The 24,340-nt window shown below is 36.0% G+C and overlaps 1 protein-coding gene across 4 annotated transcripts in view; it reads left to right on the top strand.

Moving 5' to 3' along the window:
• The window catches only part of ATL2 (atlastin GTPase 2), a 67,695-nt gene extending 44,144 nt beyond the window's left edge, over positions 1-23,551 (top strand). For 3 of the 4 annotated variants that reach the window (XM_065929418.1, XM_065929420.1, XM_065929419.1), the window contains 11 exons: positions 6,484-6,618; positions 6,869-6,973; positions 11,144-11,194; positions 11,475-11,531; positions 12,944-13,036; positions 15,317-15,455; positions 16,278-16,405; positions 17,553-17,609; positions 18,438-18,509; positions 19,142-19,573; positions 21,724-23,551. In XM_065929418.1, the coding sequence (XP_065785490.1) occupies positions 6,484-6,618; positions 6,869-6,973; positions 11,144-11,194; positions 11,475-11,531; positions 12,944-13,036; positions 15,317-15,455; positions 16,278-16,405; positions 17,553-17,609; positions 18,438-18,509; positions 19,142-19,573; positions 21,724-21,843 (1,389 nt within the window). In that variant the 3' untranslated portion in view covers positions 21,844-23,551. The other variant, XM_065929421.1, reaches the window with a different exon arrangement.
• Positions 23,552-24,340: the final 789 nt, after the last annotated feature.

The raw sequence follows: 24,340 nt of genomic DNA on the forward strand, positions 1-24,340 counted from the left end.
GTTTTCTCCCTTTACTTGGAGCAGGAAGGCTAGAGGGAACTGGAGTTGATGAACTGAACTTTCTAGGGTTAGATAAAGCTCTGATCAGGTAGTTTGCCTTGAAGGGCTGGCCTTTGTTAATAGGGACTGCTCTCAGTGCTTACTTGCCCCTGTGTGTGTTTGAAAATGGTTGCAGGGAATTCCCTGGTGGTCCAGTGGTTAGGGCTCAGCGCTTTCACTGCCACAGCTTGGGTTCAATCCCTGGTCGAGAAACTTAAGATTCCGCAAACCACGTGGCAGGGCCAAAACAAACAGAAAGCGAGAACCTCAGGGAACTTCTTGTGGATGAACCTCCCCAGGAGCTCTTAGGTCTCAAGCTAGTTCACCTTTCGCTTCCAGCAGTTTGTCCATATTACTTTAAGTGTTTTTTCAGGTTGCTCTAGCAGTTTCTGCTTCTGGTAAACTGACTTTCAACTTGCAGTTCTTTGTATTTGCCCCTCTCCAGAGTTCAGTGTGCAGTTTGCCTTGTGACCTTGATTCTCTGATCAAAGAAAGAAAGGTCATTGATTTTCATGTTGAACTTTTTTTCTTGTTGTGAGGCTGATATGCTTTTTTACATTAGCTTTATACATGGGAGCACTGAGACTGGAAGTTCAGTGGAATGCTATAAAATCAGATCTCAACACCAGACATCAATAACTAGAAGTGTTTTCCCTTTCCTGTTCTAGTAGCACTTAAGTACACTTGAGAAATTGTGGTTAAAAAATGCATAACAATTTCCCTTTTTAGTCACTTTTAAGTGTGCAGTTTAGTGGCATTAAGAACATTCACATTACTGTGCAGTCACCACCACCAGTACACGTCTAGAACTTTTTCATTTTCCCAGACTGAAGCTCTGTGCACAATAAACTCTTTCTTCCCTTTCCTCCAGCCCCTGATAACTGCTTTTCCACTTTCTGTCTCTATGAGTATAACTACTCTAGATATTTCATGTATGTATAATCATACAATTTTGTTATTTTGTGTCTGGCTTATTTTACTAAGCATGTCTTCTAGGTCAAGGTCACCTTTTAACCAGAATCATAAGAAAAAAAGATTATTTAAATTTATTCTTTAGCATGTAGATAAGTTGATATAGTTGTCCTTTGTCTGAGCTTGTGACTTAGGTCAGTCATTATGTTCTCTCTCTGTCCAGCCCCGAAAGGGAAGAGTTGGATGAGGAGATGGGTAAGATGTTAGATAGTTTTAGAATTGTTTTAAAAGTCTAATGTTTCTTAATTGGCTCTAGGACTTGCAGAGTATTCTTACATATTCAAATGAAAACTCTGAAGTTATGCTTGGTGGTCAGAATGTTAATATTAGCTTATTCTATCATTTGGGTGTTTGGTGTTAATAACCTACCTCCTAAATTAGGTACTAGTTTATACAGGTTAAGATTTTTATCTGTTATGTTTTTATAGGGAATGCATCATAGCTCAGAAGGATCTACTCTTTCATTGTACAGTTACTTGGTTCTTTAATTTCATCCTTCTGTCCATTTTCCTTACAGCTGTGTTGAGTTGTTATGGCTTCTCAATGCACCTTTATCTTCTGGCCTGCCCATTGTTGAAGTTAGGAGACCTGGCTGGACCACCAGCTCAACGTGCAAATTTACCTAGCTTTTGTTTCACTCTGTTGCTAGAGAATGTTATCTTTCCTATGGTCAAATAAGAATTTGTTTCTTATTGTTTAGAGCAGGTAGTGGTTCTTTATTGTTGATAATTATATTGGCGAGTCTTTCTGGCAAGGATTTCTGTTTATTCACTATAATATTTGACTACATTCAAAGTTCAAGTCTTTTCAGCTGAGATGCCTTTTGCAACTGGGACTGATTCAGTAAGCTTTTTTTTTTTTTAACTGGAGGATTAAGATAATTTTTGAAATTTTTAGTTTTTGTCCCTGTATTAATAAATGGTATCAGGTTACTGTTTTTCAAGTTCTTAAGTTTGCTTCTACTCACTTATGACAGCAGGTAGTATCTGTTATGAGCAAGGCACCTTCTCGAATTCATGAGCATGCTCCTGAGGGCAGAGATGTTTGTTCTTTTTCACTGCTCTATCCCTTGAACCTAGAACAGTGGCTGGCACACAGTAGGGGTTAAATAAATATTTGTTGAATGAATATATTAAATTTACCAGTGTTCAGTATGTTAGAGAAATAACAAAACTTCTTAATTTCATGTTTTGAAATGTCAAACTTAACTGGTTTTAATTAGCTAGGTTCTCTGATTTACCTTTTCTCTCATTCTTTTATTGACTGATCAATTTAGTACTTCTGCTTCATTGACTACACTAAAGCTTTTTACTGTGTGTATCACAACAAACTCTGGAAAATTCTTAACGAGGTGGGAATACCAGACCACTTTACCTGCCTCCTGAGAAACCTGTGTACAGGTCAAGAAACAACAGAACTGGATGTGGACTAATGGACCAGTTCAAAATTAGGGAAGGAATATGTCAAGGCTGTATATTGTCACCCTGCTTATTTAACTTCTACTCAGAGTGCAGCATACGAAATGCCAGGCTAAAGGAAGCACAAGCTAGAATCAAGATTGCCGGGAGAAATATCAACAACTTCAGATATGCAGATGATATCATTCTAATGACAGAAAGCTAAGAGGAACTAAAGAGCGTCTTGCTGAGGGTGAAAGAGAAGAGTTAAAAAGCTGGCTTAAAACTTAACATTCAAAAAAGTAAATCATGGCATCCAGTCCCATCACTTCATGGCAGATAGATAGGGAAAAAGTGGAAATTTTGACAGACTTTTATTTTCTTGGGCTCCAAAATCACTGCAGATGGTGATTGCAGCCAAGAAATTAAAACATGCTTGCTCTTTGGAAGGAAAGCTATGACAAACCTATATAGCGTTTTAAAAAACAGAGACATCACTTTGCCGACAAAGGTCCATATAGTCAAACTTGTGGTGGCTCAAACGGTAAAGGAACTGCCGGCAGTGCAGGAGACCCAGGTTTGATCCCTGGGTTGGGAAGATACCCTAGAGGGGAAATGGTAACCCACTACAGTATTCTTGCCTGGAGAATTACATGGACAGAGGAGCCTGGTGGGCTACAGTCCGTGGGGTCACAAAAGAGTCGGACACGACTAACACACACATGATTTTTCCAGTAGTCATTTACAGTAGTCATGTATATGTGAATTGGGCCATAAAGAAGGCTGAGCGCGGAAGAATTGATGCTTTCGAACTGTGGTGATGGAGAAGACTCTTGAGAGTCCCTTGAAGAGCAAGGAGTCAAACCAGTTAATCCTAGAGATCAACCCTGAACGTTCATTGAAGAACTGATGGTGAAGCTGGAGCTCCAGTACTTTGGCCATCTGATGTGAAGAGCTGACTCATTGGAAAAGACTCTGATGCTGGGAAAGACTGAGAGCAGGAGGAGAAGTGGGCAACAGAGGATGAGATGTTTGAAAGGCATCACCAGCCCAATGACAGGAGTTTGAGCAAAGTCCAGGAGATAGTGACGGACAGGAAAACCTGATACGCTGTAGTGGATGGGTTCACAAAGAGTTGGGCGACTTAGTGACAATAGCAGTTTAGTAAACGTTTTCATTACAGGGTAAACTAAGAAGAGATATAGTTAGTACATCTTTTTTTAGTGAGACACCATTTCTTTTTAAAGTTTCTATTGGAGATAGGTTAACAAGCATCTTACTTAGCCTATGATTTCACTCATCTGTACTTTTTAAAACTTAGTTGTACTCTCTTATTCCTGTATTGTTTCTAGCAGTGATTGAAAGGATTTTATTTCTTCCATCTCTCTTACCCATGTGCAAAAGGGAACATGTTGAAATTTAATAATTTAAAAAATTTAATGTATTTATTGAGCAGGTATTTTGAGTGCTTACTGCAAACCAGGCACTATACTATGTTCTGGGAATACTACCCTGTGCTTTGAGAGGAAAGAAATGACAAAACTTTTTTTCTTCATGGAACTTAAATTCTCATAGAAGAGATAGGGAAAAAATTTAAGTAAGTAAAAAGTAATATGTAGAATAAAACTAGATTTCTCTAATAGGATAGATTCTTTTAAATTACTTGTATAGATTAAACATCACTTTGACATTGTTGGGGAATGAGATACTATGTGTGAGAGCCCCGAATAAGGAAGGCACTTCGGTAGAAACAGTTTTGTAAATCAGATGGAGTTTATGGCCTGTGCTCTAAATACTTGCACAAGAACTGCAGTGCAAAGCCATTTAAAGGGAACCACCTGAAGTGTCAGTAATATGCTTTAAGAGTTCAGAAAAGTTGGAGTTTCTTTTCTTGACCACCCGCTCAGTCTAAGATGAGAGCAGATGGAACAAAGGTATAGAGATGCTAAGCAACCTATGTATTTGGGAATATTGACCTTTTTTGTTGTGGGACAAACTGGAACAGGTGTGTGTGTTGGGGGGACTTTAGGAGCGGAGATAGGGAATGTAAATAAAGGTGGATTGTATACAACGGGTCTCCAGATAGTCCTGTAAAGAAATGGGGAGCCACAGATGGCTTTTTAACGGGATCATGGCATGATTTTAGATTTCTTGTTGAGAACATTAAGTGACAGTTGGGAAGGATGGGTTGGAGGGTACAACAGGGAGCATCTAAAAAGTATAGTTAGCGCAAGACCATAATTGGGCTTATCTCGGGTGTACAGTTAGGAGAAGGCAATGACAACCCACTCCAGTACTCTTGCCTGGAGAATCCCATGGATGGAGGAGCCTGGTGGGCTGCAGTCCATGGGGTCACGAAGAGTCAGACACGACTGAGAGACTTCACTTTCATTTTTCACTTTCATGCATTGAAGAAGAAAATGGCAACCCACTCCAGTGTTCTTGCCTGGAGAATCCCAGGGACGGCGGAGCCTGGTGGGCTGTCGTCTGTGGGGTCGCACAGAGTCGAACACGACTGAAGCGACTTAGCAGCAGCAGCAGCAGCAGAGTATGCTGTTAATCCTCTGATCCCTGTGAAGGGTGCTTCTTGAAGCGCAAGTCTGTAGTATATAGTATTAATAGAGTTGTACCATGTATCAGCCTTGTGACCAACAGAGGATGAGGGTCTTAAGTTGAAGATACTGAAAGTGAAGAAGAGAGTCCAAGAGAATTTTGTAAGTGATAGGATTGGTAACCTACTGGGGTTGGAGTTTTGTGGAATAATAATTATAGATGGTTTGTGTTTTACCATCTGAGCCACCAGGGAAGCCCACGGATGTTTAAGATTGATCTTCACATTAAGTAGTGATAATTTGGGCAGCACTTTTTTCTCCCACCTTTTCCTCATTAAGGCTACCTTACACATCTTTCTCCACCCCTAATTGGAGCTTTGTTATCTATTTTGGACTATATAGAATTATTATATATTATTATATATATTATATGTAGCATATATATTACATATTACTATATATTAGAATTATTTCTGAAACAAAGGAATTTTTCCTGTGAGGTGAGGTACTTTGAGAAAAGGGTATATGGGCTTTAAAAATACTTAAAGTAGAGGGCTCTTAATATGTGTCAAAGTTAACTCATTTATTATATTCCATATTTAATTTTCTAGATAAATTAGCTTATGGTATATTAAATTTCATATAATTTTATAATATCAAAACAGTTTAGTCCTGTAATGTATGTGCTAAAACATTTTATTATAGAAAAGTTTAAACATACCCCAAAATAGTAGAGTATAACAAACCCCAGTGTACCCACCAACATTTTCCTGGTCTTGTTTCATCTGTTTTCCTCTCTGCCCTTTTACTTATTTGTTTATTTTAACTAGATAAGACTTTATTATTGCAACCTCAAAGCCATTATTACATCACACAATCATCTTTATCCCAACTTAGCACCATCTAATACAATACCCAGTCTGGATTCAGATTTCCCTTTTTGTTTTGAAAAAGACTTAGAGTTGGATTGTTTGAATCAGATTTTATACAAGTCTTGTGGTTATTTTTAAAGTTGATGTTTTTTAAAGAGAAGATTAAGGCAGTGTGAAAACATTTTAGTATAAGCTATTCTAAGAGAGCAGTGCTGTTTTGACAGTCATTCTGTCTGGAACTTAGTTTTGTAGAAGGAGGTGTCAAAATAGCTGGTATTTTTATGATTTTGAACATAGGAAGTCTTTCCAAAGTGGGAAAAGTGGGTGTGACCCCACTTATCTAGAAGCCTACAGTGCAAATGTGAGCAGATTTGAGAAGGTTCAGGTTTGGAGGAAGACCACATCTCTGTGAGGGATGTGGGATTTGGGACTGTTTTTGTAACTACTTGTGTAATGTTAGCAGTATATTTTATCTCTCTGGATATACTGTCCTTATCTATAAAATAAGGAGTGGGTGATTTCTTTTTTTCCTCAAATTTTTATTGAAGTGTAGTTGTTTTACAGTGTTGTGAAGAATGGGTGACTTCCTACATTTCTTTAGAGTTCTTATTTTTGTGTGTTTTATTTTATATTTATGCTTGATTTCAATAGGATTCTCAGAGTTGGATTGGTGGAAACAATGAACCATTGACTGGGTTTACATGGCGAGGTGGTTGCGAAAGAGAAACTACAGGCATACAAGTCTGGAATGAAGTATTTGTGATCGAGAGACCTAATGGAACAAAAGTAAAATTCTTTTTATAGTTTTTTTTTTTTTTTTTACTATTTTTTCTTCCATATTTCTTGAGCAAACCAACACAGAACTGTTATCTTATTATTTGATAACTTAAACATGTGGATTATTATGTCAAAATGTGTGAGATATGTACTTTTCTTGACTTAATTACTGGTTTTTATAGTAACCATTTTATATTTGACTTTTGCAAATTGCTGTTGGTGAGTTTTTACTTAGTACTTCAAACTTTTAAATTCCTAGGTGGCTGTGCTGCTAATGGATACCCAGGGTGCCTTTGATAGCCAGTCAACTATCAAGGATTGTGCCACGGTGTTTGCTCTGAGCACTATGACTAGTTCTGTTCAGGTGAGACTCAGGGGTGCTCCAGCATGACCAGTTCACATAGCTCTGATACCTTTGCTCTTCCTCAGAATGCCATTTGATTGAAGAAAAGAAGGATTAAAATGAGAGAAACTGTTTACATTTCCTACTGCTCACGTACGTTTCTGTGCTTGCTGTCCTGGCTTACAATGTGAGATTCATACTTTTAAGTGCTTACCAGAAGCAGCGAACCAATCGCCAATGCCTTTGATTTTTTGTTGTAGCATCAATGCTTTTTTTTAAAAAGAATATATATTATTGTATGTTCTCCTTAATCGAATTCAAGGATATTCAGTTGATACTGTGGCTGCCAGATACAGTAAAATGTAGAGTATATTTTTATTTTTTGGCTAAATCAACCAAACAGCAAAACCAAATAATTAAATTTAGTTTTCTACTCGATGTGCGTGGCAACTAGTACTTGATTATTTGAATGAATGGAGGTAGAGGCATAATAATTAATTCATATTTAATTTAGGAAACCTAAGTGATGTTTATATAATCTAGGATAGCACCTGTTTCACTTAGAAAGGAGTAAAATTCTTTCATATTTTCACTTATGCTATACCCTGGTTATGTTTGGTGTTGTGTCAAGTTCTAGTCTCTTTGAGCTAGGCCATCTTTTTCCTGTATAATTTAAACTGATTGGACGGAATTAAACCACCACAGGTTATTTTGTATTTTTTTACTTTCCCTTTTATGAGCTTATCTGTGGTTGATACTTCTAAGGCTGAAAAAAGAATTATTGAAGTATGGTGGTTAGGTCCAGCTGGTGATGATGTTTCAAGATACATCTTTGCAAATATTTTAAAAAGTATGTGCTTCTCCTGAGATAAGAAATATTTCTTACTGATGACAGATCATAGACGATACTGTCACAGTGTCTTGGTTTTTGTACTTTCCATTAGCATCTGGAATGTATGACTAGTCTCCTTTAAAGTTCCCTTCTCCTTCCTTAGTTCAAAGTTTCTAGCTGTTAGTGGAAACAACTTTTGGATATTACTTTGAGATAAAAGAAAAGGGGCTTCTTTTTATTATAGGGGTGGAGATATCTGTCTCTACAAACTGATGTTATTTGGGGCCCTCAGAATCTCTCTTTTCCAATTTGTTCTACTTTTTTCCCCTCCGATCTTACAGGGTGGCACAACTGCCATTTTCCTGAGGCAACCAGAAGCCACATCTTTGTGTTTGTATTATCACATTATAGCCCTTCAGATTAGCTGACTCTCTGGCTTGCTTTAAATTATAAGCTCTCTGTCCTAAAACTTATACCGTGGTGTTCTGTTGTTTATTTAACTTTATGATAGTGAGAAGCCTAAATTTGGACAACTTAAAGCCACTTTCTTATTGTAAAATGAGAATTCTTACTGTGCTTAATTGTCTCATAATGTGCTTTTGTGTGCAGTCAGAAATGAAATCCAAATGCGATAATGCATAACAAAGCGCTTTGTCAACTAAATAATCAAAAAGGTTAATTTTTTGTTGTTTTTAAGGCTGCGCTCACCGGCATGTGGGATCTTAGTTCCCTAACCAGGGATCAAACCCATTCCCCCTACCTTGGGAGCACAGAGTCTTAATCACTGAACTTGCAGGGAAGTCCCTGAAGTTATTTTTTATTACTGCTGCTTTCCTGATTCTTGAGGCCAGATTTCTGTCGTTCCTTATTACATAAGTTATATGATTGATAGGCTAATGACAGATTGATCCCTTTGTCATTTATTTTTTAAAAAAATAATTGTTGAGCATCTTGTTAAGTACAGTGTGGTATGCTAAGTACAGCATGGTATACTAAGTACTAATGATCTACAGTAAACAAATCTTTTCTCTTTGCTGTTTATAACCTGGCCCTGACAATGAAAGGATCTGGGCCTATTTTCTAAATGCTAAGGCCCATATCAGTGAGAATAGGTTGGTTATGCTCTCAGTTTTTAAGTTTAAATAGAGTTTAATCACCTCAATCATTAATTCCTTTTTAAGTACCTGTTTGGAATTAGCTGAGAAAATCATTTTAAGTTTGCTGGCTTATAGCGACTGTTTATTTTCGTGACCTCCAAGTGATTAAGTTGGATCGTCACTTTCTTGCGGTTAGAATAGATTGTTCTGTATTTGGAGTAACCCTATTTTCTTAGATATGTTATTTCTCAGCAGAGGCTGTAACTATGGACACCTACTACTTTTCTCCTTTGGTGGCCTAGGTGGTCTCTTAAAAGATCTGATTGAGAAGGACTGGACCTAGTGAATCTTCTCTCCAGTTTCTCTTTCTTTCGAGTACTTGAGTGAGTGATAGTCACTCAGTTGTGTCTGACCCTTTGTGACCCCATGGTCTGTAGCCTGGCAGGTTCCTCTGTTCATGGAATTCTCCAGGCAAGAATACTGGAGAGGGTTGCCATTTCCTTCTCCACATGCCCTTCATGCCCCTCTCAGAAAAAGGAGCAATCCCTAATGATGGACTTTTGGGGCACTGGGGTGCTGTCCGCATCCACTCAGAAGCCTGCATGGTGGGTAGGTAGTCAAGTCTGACTGTTCATTCTCTTCCCTAAGCACAGCTCCAGTCCCAAGACACATCCCTTTAATTTCCACTGGCCAGTGGCACTTTCCAGAATTTTCGCAAAGCCTCTAAAATTCTGCATGGATGAAGTACTTGCTGCTCCATTCTAGGGTTTAATGGTTTCAGAAGGTACCCTGAGTGATGCTCCACAGATATTAGGTCTCAAACCCAGTTCTTCTCACCTTTCCCCTGCCTCCACCCAAACCATTCCACTTCCAGAATGCCAGGTCACATTGGTCCATCTCCCAATGGACTGCTGAACGCGCCTTCCCCAGACTTGGGGACTGAGGAGAGAAAAAGGGTCAGGAGCCATGAGTTCTCCATGTTTTTCAGTAAACAGAATTCTGGACCCAAACTGGACCCAAAGGATCTCAGTTTTACCCATGGACAATACAAAGTTAGGGTCAGATGCTCCTTCAGTGCTCCTTCTAGTTCTAAAATTTTGTTTTTGATAACTGCATTTTTCACATTCCTTCAAAAATATGTGCAAAAACATTAGTAATTTTCAAATAAAGAAGCTGTAAAAATGTATAATATATCATAATTCTTTTGAAAAACTACTTTTCAAATATAATCAATTAGTATTTAAGTTTTTTAGATTTTTTTCGATATAATGGGGGTTCTTTCAAACAGGCAAAAAAAAATCCAACCAAAGACACATACTTCAGAAATTATAAGACCTTCCCTGGTGGCTCATATGGTAAAGAATCTGCCTGCAGTGCAGGAGATCCGGATTCAATCCCCGGGTTAGGAAGATCCCCTGGAGAGGACATGGCCATCCACTCCAGTATATTCTTGCCTGAAGAATCCCATGAACAGAAGAGCCTGGCAGCTTCAGTCCATAAGATCACACAGAATCGGACACGACTGAAGCATACAAGAAATTATATGTCATTGTATTCAGTTTGAAAACTTAGCCTATTTGATATTTATACTTACTTACCTAACTTACCATTATCAGCTCTGATCTGTGTGGCTTGGAAAGCCTCCTAAAAATTTGTGAAAAGGGCAAGAGTGCCACCTACTGTTTTTTGTGTGTGTGTGTGTGTGTTTTTAAACAGCTACTACAGTCTGGTAAAATTTTCGTTATTTAGACTGAGTTTGCTTAAGTAAAAAGATAATCATATTAGAGTCAATGGTAGCTGAGGCACCCATGAGTAACTATAAACTATATATTTTGAATGCTCCAAGGAGGAGTTTGATCTTTGTAGAACTATGCCCCTCACATTCATTGACTTAGAAAAATAGTTGGGGAAACCCTATACTTAAAAAAAAGATCATGGTGTAACATTAAAGAAACTTACTACATAAGTGTAAGTATGTAAACATACAACATAAGTATACTACATATACTGTAAAAAATGTCTGCTGCTCTCTTGGCCCCGTGTGCATGTAGTCATGATTTTTACAGTTTACCACTACTGCTCCCCCCTGAATGTTTTGTAGTTAGGGAAAAAGAAATCCTTCTCGAGGACCACCAGTTAAGATAATGACTGAGTCATTCATATGTGTTCAGGTATAAAATAGCCTTCATTTCCATAAGTAAAGTTATACACAGCTGGGTATTCAAACTAAAGCCTAATGAAAATCAAATTCTGTTTTAACAGGTATATAATTTGTCTCAAAATATTCAGGAAGATGATCTTCAACACTTGCAAGTATGTATGTCTCAAAGAATGTGTGCCAATTCCTACTTTATTGTTACTTTACACCAAGAATCTATAATATTGTAAGAAGATTGATTATTACATGATTTTAAACAGATATATGACTTAACTAAAATAAATTTTAATGCATACTTGGTCTTAAAAAATTAAATACTTGGCTTTCAAGTGATTTTAAAGGCCCTGACATCTAGTGGTCCGATATAGAACAGCTTTACAAATGTCTTCTTTCAGCGTCTTTGGGGGCATTATTTTAAATAATTTGATTTGATAGTTATTTACAGAATACGGCAGACTTGCAATGGAAGAAATCTACCAGAAACCATTTCAGGTAAATTAAGTATTTTATCATTAAAAGAAATTAATCTGTGAAAAACTGTCATCTTGTATATCTGAAGACATAAGGACATTATGCCAAACTAATTTTTAGCAACAGATCCAGCAGAATTGAAACTAATTTGTGGTAGAGTCATCACCAACTTAACAGTAGCAATTTACAAGATAGGAAATAGAAAATGATTATAGATTGTTTCTTAGAATTTTTACTTAAAGAAGTTAATAACATTTCTCTTAATTAGGGTTAATTCCCAGACTTGAGATAGTCATGTAAACTTCTTGTATACATCATAAATTACTGCAACATATTATTGGTTGTGTGTGTGTGGTGGGCGGGGGGTAGTATATTACAAGTTGAAATTAGACCTGTTATTGTTCATTTTTGATTCATAGAAAAGTTTCAGAATTTATTATGTCTCCTATGTTTTTTCATTACCTTTAAATGCTAGGTGCAGAATATTAAGTCAAATTAATTTGGGTGGAGTTATTTGAGAAGCATATGCTCTGCTTGCTTCTTTGGAATCTTAAAAAAAAAAGCTAATTTAAAATAAAAAAATAAACAAAGCTAATTTCAGATAGTTTGAGTTGACATACTATTACTTGGTTAGTTGTGTCACAGTAGGTGAGAGTGACTCCACCCTGTTTGCTCATCCGGTGTGAAGTCTTCCCTTATACGAGAGCATCCCTGGTGGTTCTTAGTGATTTACACTGATTCAGTGTCAGTCTTGTCTGGCTCAAGTGATCACTTTTATGAAATATTTGGGCAGGTTATGGTGTCATTTTTTGTATATTATAAAATGTACTCTATTTGGCCTATATCTGTTTTTCTGAACTGGGGTAATTTTGTCACCCAGAGGGCATTTGCTGATATTTGGAGACATTTTAGATTGTCACAGTTTTGGGGAGGAAGTTAATACCATTGGTATCTAGTTTTAGAGACCAGACGTGCTGTTCAACATCCTGTAATACATAGGACAAGTGTGCACAGCTAAGAATTATCTGACCCAAAGCGTCAGTAATGCTGAGTTGAGGAACCTAAGCATGTAAGAATAAAAAATTCTGTGAATTATTTGGTCTTTTAATTACACAATCTTGGCTTACAATTATGATCTGTATACCCTGATAGGTCTTTTGTCTCTTCTTAAAAATTGCTGTGTTATTGCTTGTGGTGACCATATATACAGTAAGTTTCTCAAGTGGATGTAGATTCTTGGTATAAGAGTTGGGAGTGTTACTGGTTTATGTAGTAGGCTCTTGATATAATTGTGAGTAGTAGTAAACCATTTGGTTGCTCTAACTTTTGATAAGAATTGTTTCTGGGGAGTAAGGGACACTTCAGTTGTTAAGGTAGTAATTTTTGGTAAAATTTTATAAGAAATGGTTCTGTGTTTCTCCTTTTTTCTCTAGACATTAATGTTTTTGATTCGAGACTGGAGTTATCCTTATGAACATTCATATGGTTTGGAAGGTGGCAAACAATTCCTTGAAAAGAGATTGCAGGTAAGTCCCTATTTCTGAGAGAGGAGAGCATAAGCACCAAGTCAGGTGAAGGAGTGGACTGCCTGGACTGCTGCTTAGACCACCAGTGTCTAAGTATCATTGGGACAAATCGAGTATCCCTGGTTAACCTAGGTAACCCCATACATAATTGATGAGATGTAAATTGGTAGCACTTCTGCAAAAGAGGACAGTAGAAATGCCCTTGAATAGAAAGGAACAGATATTTCTCTCCAGAGACATATTGAAGGAACATTTCAATAAATCAATATTCACAGGATAAGAGTTTGAAGTAGACTGACCTTTTGATCTCTTCAGATTGCATGCATGTCTCTTTCTGGCCCAGCTGAACATTTGAGACAGGCTCGATAATCTAGTGTGCATGCATTGAACACATGATGTGAGACTTTCTTTTCAAGGAATGTTGTCTCATAGAGTGGCAGCATATAAAGAGCTAGAAAAGGGATCTTAAATATTTTATCTAGTATAGCATTTATACACACACACACCTCAAAACTGGGACCCAGAAAAGTGACTTGCCTTTGGTCATTTAGCACATTATTGGTAACTGTAATAGGACCCAAATATCCAGACTCCTGTTCTGACCCATGCAAAATGTCACACCCAAGGCAGTGCTGGAAAATAAACTCACCTCCATGATCCTTTATTCCTAGAGGTATCCTCCTGTGGAAACCCTCAGGTCAAATACTACCCACCAATGACATCCACAAAAGATATATAAAAATCCCTTTATTCATAAATAGGAGGTTTCTTTCTTTGGGTAATAAACTTTTGTTTGTTCCCTGTGGAAGGATGCATTTAGTTTTGCAACCATATTCAAAGACTGAGGGTATAATATAATTTTTCTTAACCCTAGACTGAGATTAAAACCAAATCCTTATTCTTAGATTATATGAAAGGCATTTCGAGACTGTCAAAGATTTTCATTCATCTTTGGTTTGTTTGGAAGAAATTAACACGAAGTACTTTAGGCATACTAACTAAATTCAGAATTATGGACTTCAAAGACAAAGGGTTTTTTAAATACATTGTTAAAGTGATACAGAAAAGTACACAGACCATAAGTATGCATACACCTTGATGAATTTGTGCAAATTGAACATAGCCATATAATGACCCAGAAGCACCCACCTCTGTCTACTAACTCCTCCTGGTCCCCAAACCCTTCACTGCTGTTCAGACCTTCAAGAGGCTTTGTTTTTAGACTTTTTATGAAAGGAATCACACACACACAGTATATATTCTTTTGTGTCCAGTTTCTTTTGCCCAGTATTACATTTCTGAGTTTAATTCATATTGTTGCATGTAGTTTAGTTCACTTATTCTCATTGATATGCAGTATTCCATTGTAAGAATAATAATAGTTTTTCCATTCTACTCTCAGTGGAGATTTGGGTAGTTTCCAGGTTTTGTTGATTACTGATAGTACATGTATTTTAGAATGGTTTTTGAGACGAGTTTAGGAGGGAGTATGTGAATTATATTGGGATAAGTAGTTATTAAAAATCTAACTTTAGTATATTCTTCCAGAAAATACATAGCAGTTTCTCTTTTGCAAAAAACTGATGACTAGCATATGTCATAAACAGTCATTTGGAATGAGTGCTGGAATCTTACGGTTCTTTGGAATTTTTAAAGTTCTTTAGACTGCACTGGTGATTTTCACCTTATCTGTTGTTTTGCCCAAGGGCTGACCTTATTATTTGTAGGCAGATTAGTACTTTGTTTTTTTCTTTGCCATTATAAGTACTTTAAAGACGGGTTTATAAATCACAGTCACACCTCTTGTTCTGGTGTTAGATGTTATGATTAATTATCATTTGTATTTATTCATATCCTTGGTAGCTAATGGGCTTCCCTTGTGACTCAGCTGGTGAAGAATCCACCTGCAATGGGGGAGACATGGGTGATTCCTGGGTTGGGAAGATCCCCTGGAGAAAGGAAAGGCTACCCACTCCAATATTCCGTCTAGAGAATTCCATGGACTGTATAATCCATGGGATCGCAGAGTCAAACTCGACTGAGGACTTTCACTTTCACTTTGATAGCTAACAGGAAAAAAAGCCTCTTGGTTTAAGAGAGGAGGTGGGTCTTACCAAATGGTTAGAAATGGGTCTTTAATAAAATTTTACATTGTCAAAAAGCAGCCATCTGGAGTAGCATTTGAATTACTGTGCATGCCTGTGAGTGTGTGTATGTACTTTTTAAAAGAAAGTTTGTTTTTCTCTTGTTTGCTCCCTTACCCTGTCCTCCTACCTCCAGGTAAAACAGAATCAACATGAAGAGCTGCAGAATGTAAGGAAGCACATTCACAATTGTTTCTCAAATCTTGGTTGCTTCCTTTTGCCACATCCTGGTCTTAAAGTTGCAACTAATCCTAGTTTTGATGGGAGATTGAAAGGTGGGAATTCCCATTCTTGCTAAAATCAGAACTCAAGTTTTAGAGACTGAAAGTTAAAAAAATAATACATATATATATGTGTGTGGTTCCTTAAAATTTCTCTCTTATAGTGGAGGATATTTCAGTGCATTGTTAGTGAAGTGATTGTAGTGCTCTGTGTGGTCTTTCTAGCTTCCATTGGTTTGTTGCAAATGCCTAGCATATTGATTAACATATTTTTTAATGTCTGTTGCTCAACACTGATGTCCTAAAAATACTGGAGACTAAGAACATTTCAGTATTTCATCTGATTGCAGTCTGCTAAAAAGCATTACCAATATATTGTATTGATATAATTAGATTTAAGTCTGTTTCAGGGTGATGGTATAATTTTCTGTGTAGGATAATAGTCTTTTTAGGATTATTATGAGCATGATAGCAGGGAACTTGGGGATTAACAAAACTTTAACAGTATGGCTAGAAAAACAAAATTTAGTTTTAATATTTAATACAGTTTCATGAATTGTCTGCCATTTGGAAAGCATAGTTTACTTAAAATACTTCATGTGGAATTTGTCTTGGTAGTTCACAGTTTTTTATTATTTGAGCTGACAGAATTATTGAAAGATGAAGAAAATGGGGTACTAGAGTTTGGGGGGGAGCATTATATTTTTTCCTAGGAGATGTGTCAGTGTGACAGGTTTGGATGAGTTTTTTTAAATGAATCTATATTTAAGTATCATACTCCTGTTTTATAAAACACAATTTCATTAACTCTTACCAATGGTGACTTTATTTCTTTTTTTTTTTAACTAACATGTTGACTAATTTCATGCCCACCAGATATTGATGAAGACTTTAAAAGAGAGCTTCGAAATCTGGTTCCATTGCTCCTTGCCCCAGAAAATTTGGTAGAAAAAGAGATAAGTGGATCTAAAGTCACTTGTAGAGATCTTGTAGAATACTTTAAGGTAGGAAAATGCTTACGTTAGATGACTTTGTATAAGTTAGAAATATAGTTGACTTAAAACTCATCTGTATGTTATAAAATTTCTTATCTGTATTTTAAAGCAATGAAGTAAAATTTATAATTTATTTTTTTGCCTTGAATTGGATGTATCAATATTTTAGAATATTTAAGATTATAGCAGACAACAATGTATCTTCTACAGTGATTTTATTTGTTTATGCAGTTATCCTACTTTTTCTCCAGCTCTGATATGCAGAGAAGAACCATTCATAGTACTATGATACCACTCTATCATTTGAAAATGATAACAGATATTGGGAGCACAATTCTGCACCTTGAGTTCTCATAAAAAACCTGTTCTCAGAGTCTGAGTACTTGATTGAGAGCCTTTGAAAGTTATCAAAACTGGGTTCTGAGCTTAAGTAAATTATTTATAGATTCCCTCCCCCCCGCCGCCCCCCCCCCCCCCGCTGTCTAGTCTTTATAGCTTGCTTGCCAGAGCAAGGCCACTGTTGAGGGTTGTAATGATTTGTAGTAGTTGTAGATGTATGGGGAGACACAGTTAATGAAAGAGTGTATTTTTGTGTTATTTAATGGATACTTGGTCACCTTCATACTATCTTTGTTTAGTTATGAAATAATTTAAGAGTCAGATGAAAGTTCAAGTGAAAGATTCCTATGTGGAACTTACTTAAAAATTTTCATCTTTCTTACTCTTAAACCACAAATTTGGTAATTTTTTTTGCCCTTGAACTGAAATATACTTTAATCTGATCAAAGTAAAATACTGAGTTAAAATGTTTTGTTACATATTTATTTCAAACATTGGTAGTTTGGCAGTAGGAGAGAATTGTGGATTTCTTTTCATAGAGTAGATGGCATTTTATATATAACTTTAAATATGAAACAGCTTTTCTGCCAAGTTGGAGTTATATTTAGAGACATTTCTCTAGGATATTATTTAGCAACACACATTTTTAATAATGTTGAGAATAGGGTTAACTTTGTTGGAGTGAGATTGTATGATTTTTAAAGGTTAGGCTTTCCTTTTAATAGTGTGAATCATTTTTCTATCTAATGATTTTTCTTTGGGGATATGGAGCCAAATTGTATAACCTATCAATATAATGAGTCTTCTGTACTTTTAGGCTTACATCAAAATTTATCAAGGAGAGGAACTTCCACATCCAAAGTCCATGCTTCAGGTAGTGTGTGTGTTGTATGTACATTTATTTATGAGGGAGAAAAAAAATCTGCTTTAGAGAGAAATGCTGGAAATGGGGTGGTGCTTCTTTGCATGCAAATACATTTTAGATACTTAAGGCATGGGTCCTGAAGTTTTTGGGTTTTTGTAACTACAGTTGCAGACCTTGTACACACAGTACCTTCATAGAAATGAAGGTCCTTGGTGCTTTTTCTTCAGTTGCTCAAGAAGTGTAGGGTAATACGGGTTTGAAGTGCTTTATGTAGGAAAATTTCTATTTCAGAAGATAGCTTGATGTGGGCCTTGCCGAACCAAGCTGCTTCTGTTCTCTGGGTCTTTGACGATGAATGTTGTTTGAAATAGGCTTATTTTCTCTTTATTTTAATGAGTGACAGCTACTTCTAGTGACTATAGTTTTTTCTTTCTTTCTTTTTTTTTAAAAAGGTTTTCTTCAGGGACAATGTTATTTTACCCTGTTTGATTTTTTTTAAATTTGCTACTTTGGGCAATTTCCCAGTTTTATAGTGGATTAAACTGTTTTTTCATAAGATCCATGTAGACCGGGATGGGGAATTCGTGTAACTCTATGGCTGATTCATATCAATGTATGACAAAACCCACTGAAAAATAAAAAAAAAATAAAATAAAAAAAAAAATAGTGAAATAGAGTATAAATTGAGGAAAAAAAAAAAAGATCCATGTAGTAAACAGTTTTGTGGATTTAAAAATGTATCCTGTGTCATGCTGATTATGTACATAATTTATTGTCTTAATCAGCATTTATAGTCAAAAGATAGTTCACATAAAGTTGGCACATTTTATTTTTTAGGCAACAGCTGAAGCTAATAATCTTGCTGCAGTAGCAGGAGCACGAGAGATCTATTGCAAAAGTATGGAGCAGGTTTGTGACTAACATTTATATTAGACACTAGAGTGAGAAGATTTTTATATTTAAAATCATCAAACCAATTCGTAATCCTTATACCTTGTCATGTTACATCATTCCCAAATTTTCTTTTATCGTCTCTACTGAAAATAAGATTATAATTTCCATCTTTAGAGTGCAGAATGAGAGTAGTAAGTTATTACATAGACCGCACTAAAATATTTTTTGACACATGATTCAGAGTGCTGTTATCAGTAGCTTCTGATGTTAGTTACATTATCCTAAGACCAATAGCAATTTCTGTGCTAAGCTTGCTAATTCAAATATTCAAGTACCTTTTTTATGTGTTACACCTCTTAACCCACTTTCTTGCCAGCAGTCTTTTTTGGTGTATTGCTGGGTCAGCTGACATCAATACAGATTGTAGTGTAATTCTTTTTGTCTTTATTGGTATATAGTTAATTGGGAAAATTTATTCTGCCCGAGTCAGTTAAATATACAAGAAATGCGTAGATTATGATGACGTGTGGAGTATTACAAACAAATTTAAAACTAAATCATGTAGGTGGTTTAACTTAACTGATTCGGGGAATTTCTTTCAAGTCTGACTTATTTCCAGCATGTAATCTGTCCTACTGTCTGTACAGGTATGTGGTGGGGACAAGCCTTACATTGCACCTTCAGATCTGGAGCGAAAACACCTGGATCTTAAGGAAGTGGCAATTAAACAGTTTCGTTCAGTGAAAAAAATGGGTGGAGATGAATTCTGCCGTCGTTATCAGGACCAGCTTGAGGCTGAAATTGAAGAAACCTATGCAAATTTTATAAAGCACAATGATGGCAAAAATATCTTCTATGCTGCTCGTACCCCTGCCACGCTGTTTGCGGTCATGTTTGCTATGTATATAATCTCAGGACTGACTGGCTTCGTTGGCCTAAACTCTATAGCCGTCTTGTGTAACCTCGTCATGGGGTTAGCACTGACGTCTCTTTGTACTTGGGCATATGTTAAATACTCTGGGGAATTCAGAGAAATTGGAACAATGATTGATCAGATTGCTGAAACACTATGGGAACAGGTTGGTATCTATCTTTTGGTTTTTCAGTGACTAATCTTATCCCTGTGGCTCCCCACCTCTCCTTCAGTCCCCCATTCCCCACCCTCACCCCCAATATTTCCACACCTACTTTTCCTTTATATGGAGAATGGCAAAAGGATATTTTCTGTTTTGTTTAGATGCATAGTCTGAATATAAGGTATAAACTGAAGAGTTTTTTTTTTCCTTTAAAGTTATAATGTGCTTTGGTTGACTTATTTCTGTAATACTCTGGATAGTTTCTTAGTTATAAGCCTGATTATACCAGACAAGTGGGCAGGACCAGAGTCTAAGGATTTTTCCCTTTTTTGTTTTTTTCTTTTTGAGATAAGAAATTATCAGTGCAAGAGTTATGAAGGTATTAGGAAGTAAGTTTGGAAGTACAGTTCTTTTGAAGTTTCTTACTAGGATTGATAAGCAATGCATGCTTATATTTCAGGAAAAATGAGTGATATTCAGGCTTCATTGCCTTCCATGAAGATAGTAGTGGTTTACTGATGTACTTACTACAGAGAACAATCTTATAGGGAATTCTTACAGCAAATAATCTTTGACTTCTGTACTATGGAAATGCTAATGAGCAAAGCAAAGTACTACAGTGAGCCAACTTTTCTTAATAATAAATCTGTTGCCTCAACCGGAATTCAAATCAGGATTTTTTACCTCAAACCAGAATTCAAAGTTGGGCCTAAGAAGTATCTACTAAGGAAAGCCTTGTTGTGTATCAGCCAACTGTTGTCTGGAATTGCCTCTGTTCAGAAAATTTCACTTTTGTCATTAAAATGGTCATCGTGAAATACCTGAGCATCATATCAAGAATGAAAGCTACAGTTATTACTGATGGACAATATAAAAGGCATTTTCAGATTCCATTTCTGGGCCAATGAAGTATTGGGCTTATTTGAAGATTTAAGATAATGTGGGTCCATGCTGGTTTTGGTTTTAAAGTCAAAGACTGAAGAAGTTGGTTGATGCTGATTTTTCTTTCTTTTTTTTTTTTTTTTTTATTTTTCTACTAATAATGTTATTATTTTATACAGTGACCCACTATATTAATTTGCATTTTATATTTCTTTAGAGACATGCTCTATTCAGATCTGATATGGAAGCTTCTGTCTGGATATTTATTAAATTTTTATATCTTAAAAAAAGTTCGTTCTTTATATTCCTCTGATATGTTCTGTCAGAAGATGGATTAAAAGCTATCACAACCTAAAAAAAAAGCTATCACAGCATCACTTAAAATATTATCTACTTTAAAAGTGTTGAATCATTATTAATTTTCTGCCACGTGGAATTTCGATAATTGTACAGTGTCTTCTGAAAATCAGTCATCTCCAGTACAGCACTGATTCTAGGATTTTAGAGGTGCCACTATCACAAAACAAGTCAATGGAAGAATCTGAAGTGTGTACAAGTATTTTTAGTATAGTTGAGGTAAGATGATCACTAGGCGGAAGGTCTGTGCAGTGTCAACAAACCTTGTCTAAATTTTTTTGCATTTCTTTTTTCTTTTGCTTCAGAGGAGTCCCAGGAAGGTGAGAAACTATGAAGTCTCAAATTTTTGTAGTCTGAATTAAACTCTTTATTTAAATTCAAGGCCCTCTGAGTCATGCTCCTAACGAATTACTCCATGTTTTAGGTGTTTTCCAAACTGTTCGAAGTTACTAGACGTCGAATGGTTCATCGTGTTCTTTCGTCAGCACAGCGACAGAGACTGTCATCCAACAATAACAAGAAGAAAAATTAGACAGTATTTTTAACTTTTTTCCCTATCTGAAGTGTTCACACTTATACATGTAGGACAATAAGCAGGACCGTCTGGGCCGGTCTGCATAAATGCTGTATACATACCAGATTTGATGCTGCATATAGGGTATGGAATTGCACATCCATCTCATAGGAATTGTAATGGTTTGAATAGGAGGAAAGTAATTTTTGTTAACATTATAAAATGTCTAACTGCATTATTTGTAGCATCGTAACTTTGTTTTGGGAGAAGCATCTTTTTATTTCCCACATTCCTGGTTATTTTCTTCATTGCTTTGAATTGAATTTTTATATCTATTTTTATATGTAACTCTTTTTTTACCTCATGTTTTTATTTGTTTTGCACATTTCTCATACCACAGGTATTGAAGCCCCTGGGTGATAATTTGATGGAGGAAAACATAAGGCAGTCTGTAACAAACTCTATCAAAGCAGGCCTGACTGACCAGGTGTCTCATCATGCCAGATTAAAGACAGACTGACACTTCATCTCCTCATGGACTCCACTCTCCCTTTTTTTCATGCTTGCTGTACAATGAGAACTCAAATAAAAATAAACCAAAGTTTACAATCAACTGTAGAAGTAGTTTAGTATAACTGGCTTCACAGATGGCTGCCACAGAGTGTGAAATTGTTTGTTGGTTTTAAGCATTCTGTTCATGGCTCCTGAGACATGATGATTGGCTGAGGAGCATTAGTTTATCATGCACACTGGTGCCATGTTTAATTCTTTTTTTTTTTTTTTCTTTGATGTTAGTGAAAGTTGTCTTATGTAAAAGGATATTTCAGGGAAATATTTTAAGAAATCTATTTAGTCTTTTTAACACAGTGTCCCATTGAAATTTTAATTTTTAGAGAAGTTATGAATCACTGTAGCAAGATTCAGATTGGAATGACAATGAAGCCTTTATTGAGCCACGACATTAAAAGTATATATTGCTTTACTGCCTTCAATACCAGTATTACATAAATGCATGTATCAGAAATTTCACAGAAATTACACGACAACTCTTGTAGCTAAGAAAGTGATTCTGAAGTGTACATTTGTCTTGCCTTTTTAAATTTATAAACCTGCCCTAAAACGAGATGCATATCTGGGAAACTAAACTGTCTTTATGCAGTTTAGCCTTCATGTACATAAAATATGCCATTAATTTTATTGGGGGAGAAATTCCATCCAAAAATGTTGCCTACAGCTATGAGTTAAGAGTGTCTGTACAGTGTGTAGCTTTTATTTTCTAAAATCACAGATAGGGCATGTATATGAATTATAAATATATAAATACAATTTTGTATTAAAAGTTTTGTAGTTTATGGCAAAATCTGGTTCTGTGGTAGGCTAATGAGTACAGTCCCTGTGAAGGAATGTTTGTGGCTCATGTCAGTGTATGAATGCATAGACAATTTGAAGTTTTTGATATATTTGTGATATTTATCTTCCTGAGCACTGCAGTCTCACTCCCCACCCCACCCCCCACCCTCGAGGGAATTCAATGGGAATGTTTATCGTGACTTTGTCCTCTGTTGCATTTTAAAGTTATTTTCTGTAATTTATTTTCAGTACATAATTAAAAATTTGTTGCATATATAAAATGGAACTTGTGCTTCTTTTTTAAGGAATTATTCAAATATGTATTCCATTACATAAACCTATTTGTTTATACTGAAAAGAGCATGAGTGAGGAACACCCATGTGAGAGCTGTAAGCTATTGTACCTCGAAGCTAAGCTTGTAAACAGTTATTTTTCTGTGTCTGTCTCCGTCAGGGAAAACTTGTGATTAGCTAGGGGATTTATTAATTTTCGTTTCTCTCTTTTTTTCTGGTATATGTAAGGCTAACATTTTGCAGTACTTTTGTAGCCTTCTCTATGAACACCTGTTTAAAGCACCTAGTTTGGTTTTTAAGTGAAGAGAACTCAGATGTTGAGTTGCATGGCCGAAAGCTCAAAATTTACTTTGGTATATCTCTCCCCCCTCCCGCTTCAGATCCTGTTTTTATATGGATTGTGTTTGTTTCCATCTATTATTAAACTGCTACCAACTCATCTGTTCTTAAAGAGAATCCACCTGAAGAGTGTCTCATTTCTTTTACTATGTTTTATGAATGTTGTGGACTGTTTTTATGAATGGAAAAAATAAAAAGTTTGTTGTATAATAGCAATTCTTCTGAAATTAAAGAGACACAGGTAACTGTTTTGTTTTTTTGTTTTTTTTAAAAAAAGAGTTGTGAAATCTAGACCATGGATTTCTTAATATTTCTTGTTGGAAAGAGTGTTTTCCCCAAATATAAAATTCTATTAAGGATTCCAAGAAAGTACTTTGGTTTCAGCTGGAAGACTGAATATTGTTAAGCAAGAAGCAGTAAAAGGGATTAAAGACAAACTCAAACTGTACTGAAATAATTTTGGTGTTAGTATATTTTCTGTGGTATAATTTTTTAGTAATTTATATTACAAGGTTGTTTTTTTTTTTTTTAATAGCAAACTGTCTTCCTCATTAAGATATAAATAACTTACTTTTGTGGAAGAGATAGTAATTTGTGACCCAACTATTGACTATGCCTTATATATTTCTCATGAAAATAGTCATCCTTGCTTCACTAAGTATATTCTGTTTTGAGCAGGGCTCCCATTAGCCATTTTACTCCAGAACTGGGCGCTTGAGCAGTTACTCTCGCTGTAGGTGTGACTACTGCTGGAGTTAGGTACACTGTTTGATCATTGCAGGGTTAAACATTTTTGGGGTGGACTTAACTTGGTTAAAAACTTGTTGAGAATATATCATAAAATTTCAGAAAGCACTATAACGGTACCGTTAATGGTTCATTAAGGTCAAAATGGGCTTATAGAAAGTTTTCAAGCAGTTGCTTAGTCTTTTGGCTTTCTGATTAGCTGTTTCTCTGCCAGTATGGGTTGCCTGGGTTGGTTGCACACATTTTTAGGTTTCAGCAGTTTCATTCTTGGGAGTGAGGTTTTTTTC

The sequence above is a fragment of the Muntiacus reevesi genome, chromosome 3 (genome assembly GCF_963930625.1).
Source record: "Muntiacus reevesi chromosome 3, mMunRee1.1, whole genome shotgun sequence".
In the NCBI taxonomy this organism is placed as follows: domain Eukaryota; kingdom Metazoa; phylum Chordata; class Mammalia; order Artiodactyla; family Cervidae; genus Muntiacus; species Muntiacus reevesi.